Source organism: Melospiza georgiana, chromosome 1 (genome assembly GCF_028018845.1).
Source record: "Melospiza georgiana isolate bMelGeo1 chromosome 1, bMelGeo1.pri, whole genome shotgun sequence".
Taxonomy (NCBI): Eukaryota; Metazoa; Chordata; class Aves; order Passeriformes; family Passerellidae; genus Melospiza; species Melospiza georgiana.
In genome coordinates this window covers 14,891,932-14,904,069 of record NC_080430.1, presented here as the reverse complement: position 1 = coordinate 14,904,069, position 12,138 = coordinate 14,891,932, and the positions used below count along the sequence as shown (strand labels likewise).

Here is a 12,138-nt window from a genome sequence, read left to right as displayed (position 1 = left end):
GTTAGAAAGTCTTAGGGCTGAGAACGGAGGTATTTACCTTGACAGATGCATTTGTGAAAGGCGTATTTTTTAAGTTTGAGGAGGAAAGTAGATCCTCTCTTAAAAAAAATAAAAAATCCAAACGTTTAAACATTTTTAGCAGCTTGAAATCATGATTCTTTTTCTTTTCTTTCAATTGAGTCCCCTTGAAATGAAATGTAAACGTCTCCTTGATGGAACCGTTTGTTTATACACAGAGGCTTTCCAGCTATTTGCTCTTAACTGTTTCCATAGTGTATGAAAGCTGGTTGGAATAGGATAATCTCAGGCTTTGACACACACAAGCACGTTAGTCTGGGATAACAAGATTAGGGATATTTGCAGGCTGGAATGGAGGCAGAGGGACAGCGGAACGTGCTGCTGGCACCTAGAGCACAGTACCTGTGCCACGGCCCGTGCTGCTGCTGCTGGGAGGGCTGGTCAGGCTCTGTCCCCAGGCACTGTGGCACCAGCTGCTGTGGCCACCACTGGCACCGTGTACCTGATGCAGGGTCACCCGCTGGAGCCTGCAAACTGCAACTGATCTGGAAGAGCTCCTTGGCTTGGAGCTCATCATTCACCTCATGGTGCGTTAGCATCTTAAGGTAAACAGGGCCTTAAAGAGAATTAAGGCCAAAGCTGAAGGCTCATTCCTTGATGTGGTAAATTCCTACCTTGTTCAGCCTGAGAAGAGCTGAAAGAGTGCACTTATCCTCAGGCAGCAGAGGGCCAGGGGCCCCAAGCAGCCCTGGAACTTCAAGGGCAGTTTAAACTGTGTTATTTGTGGCTGACAGGGCAGACTCACTCCCAGCTGCATGGCCCCTGCTCCCTGTGTTTCACTGTGGCACTCGGGTCCAGCCATGTCCCTTCAGCAGAGGGAAATGTTTATACCACCTCCAGGCCAGGAGGGGCTTCCCCATGCTGGGGGAAATTTCTGTCTGCCCGTTTTTGGGAGTTTTTGGCTGGTTTTCAGTGAGGGATTATGAGGCAGCTGGAAACCTTTATGTCTTAAACTGGAAATTCTGGAAACCTTATTCTTATTTATTAGCGTCTGGCTGATCTCTATCTATGATCTTTGTAATGTGCTGCCATGTGGGAGCCTGGAGTTTGGGATGTGAACTCGTCCCTTATTCCCTGAAGGAAATGGTTCCTACGAGCACAATGCAGGGAAGTAACACTGGCATGCTCTGAACAGAGCCTCAGAAACTCCTTTAATAGAGAAAAAACTTGACACATCCCAGAGTAAGCAAAGGTGGTGCAGGAGGGAAGTAAGGAGAGAAAATGAGGATTTCTTAATCTCTGGTAGTAACAGCCAGTCTGTTACTGGAGAGTCCCACCCAAGCCAAGGGGATTGAACACAAACTGCAAAGCAGCTGGCACTGCTGGGGAGGGAGTGAAACTGCACTGCACAGAGGCACTGGCTAAATTTGCAATCTGTTTAAATGCAAGAAGATAGTTTTAAAAACTGTAAAAAAATGTCATCAAAACCAGAAACCTAACAGATAATTTCAGACTGAACAATTAAAATGCTTTGCTCTAAATCCACGGCACAGACTCTTTTCTCCCTCTGCATCCCCAGCCCCTTTGCAGAACTGTGAGATCAGCAGCAGCCATCCAGCCCTTCAGCAGCACTGACTGTGAAGAGCAGGGTGGAGGTGTCCCAACAGGGGGGACTGGCTCACTGTTGTGTTTCTCATCGCTCCACGATTTGCCTCTGCTCATAAAGCAGGGCAGAGGTAAAAATAGTGTATGCTGACTTAGCCAATTGGGTGACCCTGGAGACGAATTTTGAGGAGAGTAAAAGCATTGGCCTCTGCAATATCTGAATGCAGAGGCTGAGAGTGGGAACAAAGTCTGAGCTAAGTCAGCTCTATTTCTTAATCAGATCAACACCATAAGTGTCCTTTAGGAATTTTTTCACATTATTAGTCCCTTTCTTTCACTTGAAGCAAGAGTGGATTGTGTCACATGGTTGAGGGAACAATGATAAACATTTACCCACCCTGTTAATAAATCACTTGCAAGACTGTGCCTGACTGTGCTTTAATGGAGGAAATAGGAGTAACTGAAAACTGACCTCTTTACTGCTCCACAATTATTGATGCAAAGGATTTTTAACCAGTGCTTATAGTTTTTGGAGTTTGGGTTTTTTGCCCAAATCCATCCTCTCCCCCACTCCCAGTAAATTGTACAGGATATTAAAAAAATGGTATGAAAGCTGAGGAAGCAGCAAACTAAGGAATTTAAAAGCTTCTAGCTATTGTATAAAGTAACAAGGACCTGCTGCCAGTGACAACTTGGTTTTCCCTTTTCAAGTACATGGCAGCAGTTTATGTAACCCCATTTCAAGAAAGCTTGCTAGAAAACAATATTGTAGGACTGCCAGCTCCCTGATGGAAAAAACTGGCAAACTTTACTTGTCTTAGTTTTGTAAAACCATGGATATAAATAGTGACTGGGCCTGTGTGGCTGTTTTTGTTTTCCTGGAGTTTGCAAACACACTTTGTGTCACTGACATGCCACATTTAAACAGTGCACTGTGTGATTAAGTTAGTTTAATTTTGTCAGCACTTGGCATTTGCTGATGCAGAAGGAAATCTTGTTCTCTGCTGTATCTACATGTGGATGAAAGGAATAAAATATTTACTGTACAGAGCTAAGAGACCAGATGCTTCTTTACTTCAGAGACTTCAAGGAATGGTAAGTCAGGAAGTGCTGCAATTCATTATTTTGTCTCTGGCATGAAATTTGGGTATGGAATTTATTGTGGTTTTAATAAGAAATTTTTTTTTACCTGGTTGTAATGTATTGTCAATTACTGTTGGCTTTTCTGTATTCAGCACTGTAGTCCCACCTGGAAAAGAAATTATGCATATCATGATACATGTGACACAACAAAGGACACAGCAGTCATTAGGAATAACCTATATATAAACCTGATATATTACTGTCTTTATTAGACATGTAGGTAACTGAGTATGTGAGCTTAAGCATGAAAATATGACATTAAAAGTCTGGTTTTCTTTATCAAAAAAGCCCCACAAGAACTCTTCATTAAATAAAGCTGTGTATCTTTGGAGACCTTGCAGACACCAACTAAATCATCCACAACATGTCCCTGTGACCGTCCTTGATTTATAGACACTGATTTGCTCCAAATCACACGGGAAGTGAGCAGCTGGTCTTCATGACACCTCCCAAGAGTCACTATTTTGTTCATTTACCCATGACCTGCTGTTTCTCATACCAGGGATGTGAGGTAAAACTAGGGCTCCCTGTAAATTGTTTCATAGCTGTGTTGTGAGACCAGCTCACAGGAGAGGGGCATGGAAATTGCCAGACTTTAGGATCTAGTCTAAAGCAGGTTTCACTTCTGTCTCAAAGTGAAGGAAGAATTAAGGACTTCCTCTTTGTCCTTTTCTTCATGCAGATAAACAAGAGGTGAGTGGGGTCATGGCCCTCTCCTAGGCTTACTAATTGATATTTTTAAAATACTTGACTTTTTAAAGCAAGCCTCATATTCATAAGGAAACAAAAAGGAAATTAGTACAATTATAAATGCACAGTGGGGTGCTGATTACCAGTCGATGACTCCTGTTTTTCTTTTCTCCAGCAAGCAAGCGCTTAAAGCATTATGGAAAGGATGACTATGTTGACTTCCAATGAGAATGAATACCCAGGCTGTATCAGCTTTATGCTTGTGAGAATGATCTGATGGGAAATGCTATAAACCACGCAAATAGAGTAGCTCTGTATGGGGTCCAAATCGAGCAGGAAGGAATTTGGCCTAGAGCACAATTAGAGTTAATTGCAAGGGAGGCCTCACTGTGGCACTCACATATGTGCAAGTGCTGTCAGGGCAGTGACTCTGCAGTGGCACCATGCCTGCTGCTCTGGGAATGGGATAGAGAGGGCAAGGCACTCATGGAATTCCCTCTGCACTGCCCTGCTATCCTTAATGGGCCACAAGACCTACACACCTGCCTTCTATGCAGTTTGCAGGAAGAAAAGAATGTTTACAATTAATTTATTGGTAAAATCAGTTCTGTGCATTTATAAGTAAAACCATACGTACAATGCAGCATTTCTCCAATGTCCAGAACAACTGGGCATGCACTGCCTAGGGTTTCTAGGTGTTGTAAAAATAAATTGTACTTAAGTGTCTGCACTTCTGTAGGAAGGCTATAGAGTAATTTTCAATACTAATACTGAAAAACATTCAGTTCCCTGGAAGAGATGGTGCTCAGGAAGGTTGGCAGCTGTTCCCTTGTCTTAGAGATTATAAATTGCCCCCTAAGCACAACCAGCAGGAACTTCCAGAAGGTTTTTTTTCTGCTCAATAAACGTTCCCTAAGGGACGTGGGATGGCGTCCTGAGCTCCTTGAAGTGCAGAGACTATGAACATGGAAGGTGCTTGCACAGATCTGTCTGCTTTCCCTGACAGAGCCTCCTCTATGTGCAAAATGTCTCGACCTATTGGGCTTTGCAAGACAATGTAGGGCTCTGCAGGAAGCTCTAGTGTTTCCTGACCTGCCTCTTTCTTTTCTGAATAATAAATAAATAAATTACATTGTTGAGTAACATTGAAAGCTTTCTGAGTTACCTTAATACAATACAGACTATTTTATCAGACTCCCTTCATGGCTGTTTTCAAAAAGAATAAGGTTAATCTGAGACACTGATTTGAAAAGAAGTGACAGTGACCATGCACTGTCTTTTCCACTCAAGAATTGTTTTTTCAATATATGATTTGCAGTGTGCAATTACAGGAGATATTGGCAAGCTCAGAAAAGGTTTGATATTGAAATTTCACTTTCATTTGTATCTGTTGCCTGATGTTCTACTTGGCTCATTCCAAAAAGCCAATCTCTTACCTAAGCTCACCCAATGACCTCTTGGACAGCTATTGCCAGATTTTAATGCTATTTTATGTCATGGATATAAGAAGCAATAAACATTTATTAGATAAGCACATCAGGGAGCAGTGATGAAATAACTTGTGTCACTGCATCTAAAAACAACCTCAATTACTGCAGATGTATAGATCTAATCAAACAGACACAGAGATTTGTGGAACAAGTGACCTCCAAGAAGAGATCAAAAGCATAGAGGTGCAGTGTCAGCTGTCTTAGAAGAACTAATGCTTCTGTGCAGAAGTGTGAGGATATGAAACCTAGCAGGCTTCCTCTATTTCAGATGCAGTCTATGTTACATCTCCCCCTCCTACTTTTCTGCTGGTGATAGCGGCTTGGAGAGCATCAGCCCCTCTGTGGCTGTAATGCTGTGTAGGCAGGGAAGCTCATGGAAATATTTCTGGCAGTGTGAGTATGTGGCAGTGCACTTTGATGAAACAAATCTGTTTTGTTTCTGTCTAGGAAAGATTGGGGAATGAGATTTGAATCCTACACTAAGTTTTAGGTAGGAAACTTATGTGTAAACCAAGCAATATTCCAAGTTCTTCAATCTCAGATAATAAATCTCAAGAGTATTGTCCAGCTTTTCTTCTTAGTAAGATAAAGTTTGATTAGAAGATTTGATTAGACTATTTGATTAGACACAATTACCGCGCAAAAAATTGCCCTCTCTTCCATCTAGTCACTATTATTTTCTTCAAAAATTACATAGCTGAGAAAACAATCAAAAGTATTGTCATATATAAAAGGCAGATGCCCATGTTTTGACAGCACTAACAATACAAACTGCATACTAATGTCCATTAATATTGAGTGGTTAAAATCAGTGCAAACATTAAGCTGGTGATGGATATGAGCTACAATGAAGCTGCAATGGAATGAGGATGGTTTCTGCACCTGTCAGTTGGTAGTCATCACCTGTGCCACTGTGACAGTTTGCCTGGTCATCATCACACTCATCCACGGGCTTGCCTTCAGAAACGGTTGGGACAGCGGTTGGAGCTGAAACAAAATCCATTGTTCAGTTAAAACACGAGCTGGAGAACCATCCTGCAGCTGGCAGTAACAACCACGTGTTGTGTCTGAGGATTGAAGCAACTCTACTTTGCAGGTTGCTTAGTACTTCTTTGGAATGGGGAGTATCTGCTCTGCCTCCTGCACTGGGGCACATCTGATCTGAAGGGCTCAGCAGAGCTGGGCAGCAAAGCCCCAGACTGTCTATTCACTGGTGTTTGTTGTTCCTATCAAGGAATAGTGAAAGCCTGGCAAGGCAGAAGGAGAGTCCTGGAGAGTTGTGTGTGGGGTGGACACCCCATAATTTTATTGCTCTGTGAAGTCCCAGGGAGTGGGCCTGTGCAGAGGGGCAGGGGGGCTGCATACTCAAGGTGGTAATTCTCTAATACCCAATGCTTTGCTGAAGAAACCTCTCTGCAGAGCACACATAAGAAAGGAAATGTCTGAGCACGGTTCTGGTAACAGCAGCAGGAAGGCAGTGTGATGTGGAATCATTTTGTGCTCCATGAGGACACATGGAAGGCGTTTCTTTTGTTTTTTGTTGAAGTTATAAATAAATAAGACATCAGTGATGTCAGTCATCCCTCCTGGCCACCTGCTTGCTTCTCACTCCTGATGACTTTCCGGTAGCTGCTGCCTAAGCAGTTAATGTCTGAACCCTGTTAGTACACTTAAAAGCTTCAGGTTTGTGTAAGATGCCAGAAAGCACCTAGCCCATAATCTGCAAAGCACACCACATCTGGAAAACCAGAACACAGAGACGTGGGGCTACATTGGTGTTTCATGCCACACGTATGGTTCCCTGGCTTAAGATAAGCACTCCTGGAACGTGATCCAGGCTTGTGTCTCTTCTCACTTACTGTTATTTTCATCAGCAATCTTTTTCACTCATTATAGGCTATGCAATAATGTATATCTTTTGCAGATTCTTCTTTTCCCTTCTGCTGCCCTCAGCATCCATTGGCCACATTTTCTTGGCTTGAAAATGTCAGGAGAGGTGGTAGTTTTTGAAGTAGCTATATTATAGCTATATTATGGCATAAAACATGCCTCTTTAGGACCCTGACCTATGCTTTACAGGTTCAATCCTACCTAGTTAGAGAAACAGTTCTGTACCTATTATGAATTATGCAGAACATTTGTTACCCACATTGCTATAAAAACCCCTCTGGGGGATCCCTGTAGATTTCTACATCCAGCTAAGTTTTTTATCTTGATCTTTGTGTCCCTGTATAGCCTCAAGCTTGCCTACATCTCTGCCATCATTACATGTATGCCCCCCTGGGATGCTTCGAGCACACAAAAGATGCCCTTGCTCATTACTGCTGGAGAGTTGATTTCTACTCCTCTCTGTGCCAACCTCCATTCTTCTTTTCTCATCTCAACTCTTTTCTTGCTCAGTAAATCTCAAATTACTTCATTCAACTCCCCCCTTAAGATGCAATTATACAACATTAAGCATTATTGTGCTTCTCCCACAGGCAAATGGGTATTGACCTCACCTGTCCATGGGTGACCTACAGGTGAGCATACATCAAAAGTATGCCATAGCAGAAAGAAAAAATGTGAAAAGATGTGTCCCAGCGGAAAAACAAAAATGTCCCCGCTGTTTCAGTTTGCCTAAAAGCAATGGTCCTCCATCTCACTGAGCAATATATTCTTGTGAGGTGGCCCAAGACTCACTCCTGGATGGCTGGGTGGCTGCAGGAGCCCTGTGGCTGAAGGGCTTTGCCCAGAATCTGTGAGTTTACATAAGGCAGGTGCTGGGTTTTCTTTTTTTCTGAGCAAGTAGCACAATAGTCTGCAGGAACTAAGTATTCCCACAGGAAATGAGGACTTCCTGCGGGAACTAAGAAGTATTTCCAGCCTCCCCACTTTCCGGGCCAAGTAAAATCATACTAATTCAATCACTAAACTAAAAAAAACAACACAGAACTCATCAGTTCTCACAACAAATGCCTCTCACACTTCCCTCTTGGGGGAGAAATGGTGAGAAAGAAATGGAGGTAGAGCAGTTTCTTCCATTCATCTTGGGAATCTGTTCAGCTGCTTCTATAAGAGGTGACATATGAAACCCCAAATAATATGGTTTGTTATTCTGTATATTTAAGCTGTGTGGTTTATAAGCCTCACCACTGTGTCATCATCCACCAGATAAAATTGTTAAATTCACATAGTGTTATCTGTAGTTATCTATGAAGTTAAATAATTATGTTTATATAACAAAAATCAAAGCAGACTTCATGTCACAGTCCAAGGACAAATGTCTAAAATTTGCTTTTCCTGCTCTTTCATCTCCTACATATTCTTGCAAAATTAAAGCTTAGTAAAGCACAAAGAGGCCCCCTTTAGCCCCCAAAAGTAACACCACAGACACTGTCCAGTCCAGTGATCTTTGCCTACCATAGTTTGTGGTGTGACTTTCAGGTCCTTTGAAGGATGGAGGGATGTAATTACTATATTTAGTGCAAAGCTCCCTCTGCATTCTCGGAAAACATCTCCTCCAGGGTTGCATCATGGTAACATAAAATTTAAGTTCCTGTCTTTATTCTCTCCTAATAGCTCTATGATTCTCAAAAGTATAATCATAAGGATGCTTAAGGGAATGGAAAAGCAGGTGGAGAGTATCACTGTGATTCAACAAAGGAAGGGGAAAAAGAATAATAATTGTGCCTTGGGCACATTCAAATGTTGCAGAGAGGAGCTGAACAGGCCAAGAACCAGCACTAATGGCAGTCATGGAAGTGAGAGTCCGATGTGCTGCCTGTGCACACACAGCAGTCTTCAGCAGCAGACCAAGCAGAGAATGTATTTATGAAAATAATAAAGTGCATTCATTTCTAGCAGAGCAATTACCTTCAAGTTCACAGCCCAGCAGCTCCATTCTCAGCCCCAGCCCCCCGTGCGTGGCCCTCTCAGGGTAGACGCGTATGAATCGTGTCGATACAGGCTCAAACGTCCGCAGCTCAGGCGTGTCGTAGTTGGTGTTGCCTTCAAAAGTCTGCAAAGCATGACAAATGCGACTGGTTAAAATAGAAAGAAAAGAAAAGTCCATTTTCCACGCTCATCTTTTTTCCTTCATTCTGCAGCCTTTGAATTAGGTGAGCCATAGGCCATATTCTAACGGCTTAGTAAGTGTCAGGCATTCCTATCCTAAATGAGAATGGAAAATACATTGTTAAAGCTTCTCGGAAAAGTAATGCATTTCATTTTTCATAAACTCAGTAGCAACTAATCCATCAGGGTCATAACAAGAGCTGAGTGTTTAATGAGACATGTTTTTAAATGACACTCTGATCTGAGGTTTAACTGGGTGACATTTCCAACACTTCTCAGGGAAAAAAAATGGCTGAGGTGAAGATCCTGTCACCTTTTAAGTGGTTACAATAATAATCCAACTATTCAAGAGAAAATTTCAATCTGATTTCCCCCAGTGACAGAGCTTCACAAGTTGTAGCTATTTCAAAAGGCATAAATTAAACTTCAGGAGCAGTAGCTGCAAGAGTTCTTCCAGTGAGCCAGCTATTGAAGAAGAATTAGAAGAAAGAGAAAAAAGCTGCTTCCTAACAAAACTGCAATATAATCCAACAGGCAAGGCAGGTCAGCAAATGTACGTTTCAGACAAAAAATCTCATATCTGAATCGCACTTTGGGTTCTTCAGACATAATACAACTCTCAATGGCATTTCTTTGATACCTTCAGTTTCTCCTTTTCACTTATCTTTTGCATATAGAACACATTATAATTTGGACTTACAGCAACGCCTCAAGTGCCTCCATGTAGATGAGCAGTCCTTAGAAGGAATCAACTGAACAAAGAAATGGTCCTTGGTATGAAAGCTTTATAGCCCAAGATAGGCAAAAGCAAAAATGCCTATTTTATAGCAAAAAATGCCTTCAGAATATAATGTACAAAAGCCTTTAAAGTACAAAATATGAAAATGCATATAACAATGAAGTAAAAGTATTTTCACGTTTTCCATGAATTACTGAAATGGCAAAACTCTAAAAAATGTCTTTGAACTGCAGTTCAAATTTAAGATTAGAAGTGCTACCATAAGATACTTCTAAGATATTGCTGTGAAACTGGAATCATTCTTCAGGAAGAAACCATGAGATGCCCTTCATTTTGGATGGGAACAAAACCCAACCTGCAATGAACTCCTTCTATTCATCTGTAGCAGAGAAAACAGAGGCCATGGGAAAAGCTGTCTGATTCCTAAGGCAGAAAATCAGCATAGGTAATCCTGATTGCTTCTTGGATTTTCAGTGCAGTTCTAAAAGCCTTCCTTGTTTTTACTGTACACCTCTGCATTATGATCACAATGCTTCCAGCCACTGTTTACAGAGTGCAGTTGGAAAAGCCAATAGTGATGGGAGACTGTGAAGAATTAAACAAAAAAAAAAATTTAACATCAATGCTGCTTTTCCTACTTCCTAGGGAAATTGCACCTCCAAGGTGGCTTCAAGGGGCACTGGCTGACCCAGGGTACTGTCAGTGCTTGGAAGACAGTTGTCACAAATTCATGTGTAGAGGGCTTGTCAGATCTAATTGACATGGAATTACATATTATTATATTTGAATAACAATATAGTGCAAATGATCAGAAAAGCTACCTACTATATGAAAAAGAATGAATGCCATTTTATGTGTAAAAAGTAGACAGACACATGTATCTGAGGAATCCTTGCTCCCTTTTTTAATAGTAGTCTTAATAGCAACATATAATAATGAAAACTGATTTATAAAAGACATCACTATGGAGTACTGACACATAGACATTAGGATTCAATAGGCATCTAGAATTACATTGAATCACTGTCCTTTGTAGAGCAGAGCTGCCTGTGATTCAATTTTGACTGTTCATTTAAAACACATACTGATACTCTTTGTGGGAGAGGAGAGAGGAGTGTACAGCAAAACTTCACTTTGAGAGTGTCCTTTATACAAGCTATGTCACAAATTGCTGTACTCCACTACAAAAATAAGGTATAATAAATAATAGTTAAACAAAAGAGGAGCTAAGATGGTGAGCAGAAAAAATCTGCCTAACTTATTTTAAAATCAAAATAAACATTGCAGAAAAATTTTAAAAGGATGTTCTAAATGACAGGGTGTTCTGAAGTTTCTTGTACCAGAAATTAGGAGAGTAATTTTAAAAACAACAGCAAAAAACTCAAAACAACTCATTCTACCCCCATAAAAAGTGAAAGGAGGAAAGAAGCATGAAAGAGAAAGATGACTTTTTGGAGTAAGCTTGAGTAAGCAAGCCCATGGACAAGAAATACAAATTGGATTTTGAAATGGAGTTCTGCATGGTTATTTGATGATTTGTGATTTTCCCTCCTTTGAGTGCTTGAGCTAAAGCACTCAAAGGGGGAAACATTTTGCACACTCAAAAATAGCTGAAATTGGGTCAGCCAAAGAGGAAGGAGTCATGGCAGGCTTTGTGAAAGCAGCTGCAGGCATGAATGACAAGATCATGTTAAGAAACAAGGTAATGTTTCACCCTTTGGACACATTCTGTTGTTATGTTTAGCCTGTCACTGCTCTTTCTTCTGTGAAATGCAGTTGTTTGTTTATTGAAACTCACGACTTTTACCAAGTGAAACGATGTGTTTCATTTCTTATAACGGGGCTGTTTCTAATCCATGTTCCTGCTGTGACTCATTATAGCATCCTGTCCCATCCAGCTCTACTTACAGTTAAAACACTACATTCCAGTATTAACATTTTAAATTCCTCAGGCTCCAAAATCATGGGATTTATCCTATTCTCTTTAAAGAAGACTTTTGCTTTGGAATAAAGTTTATTAAGTATATTGAATTTTTAGGAAGGATTATAATTATGCCACAAGAGATTTGAATTCCAGCCCTCTCCGTTCCATTAATCTTGGAAGTTAATTTCTGGTGGTGATGAAAACTGAGGATGGGCTCAGTGCATTAGTTAGCACACTAGTTTTCTTGTCAAACTGCTAACTTCTGACAATGATGGCAAGTGCCTGTATTAGAAAACAGAAAGCCATGCAGCAGACGGCGCGCTGCTTCGAAAGCATATGGCATTATTTTTTTCCCTCGTTGAGCCACAGTGTAGAAGTACATGTCAAAACAACATCTATTTTAGAAAGAAAATGGTAAGATCCCATTGTTGATTTACACTCCCTTCACACTTTATGATGAAGTCAAAACTCAT

General features: G+C 41.1%; 1 protein-coding gene across 2 annotated transcripts in view; it reads right to left on the bottom strand.

Moving 5' to 3' along the window:
* Positions 1-12,138, bottom strand: part of NRP1 (neuropilin 1) — a 113,243-nt gene that overhangs the window by 15,709 nt on the left and 85,396 nt on the right. Inside the window, exons 10-12 of one of the 2 annotated variants that reach the window (XM_058025291.1) lie at positions 8,802-8,946; positions 5,829-5,933; positions 2,813-2,872 (exon numbers count right to left, since the gene is read on the bottom strand). In XM_058025291.1, the coding sequence (XP_057881274.1) occupies positions 2,813-2,872; positions 5,829-5,933; positions 8,802-8,946 (310 nt within the window). The remainder of the gene's footprint in view (positions 1-2,812; positions 2,873-5,828; positions 5,934-8,801; positions 8,947-12,138) is intronic. The other variant, XM_058025301.1, reaches the window with a different exon arrangement.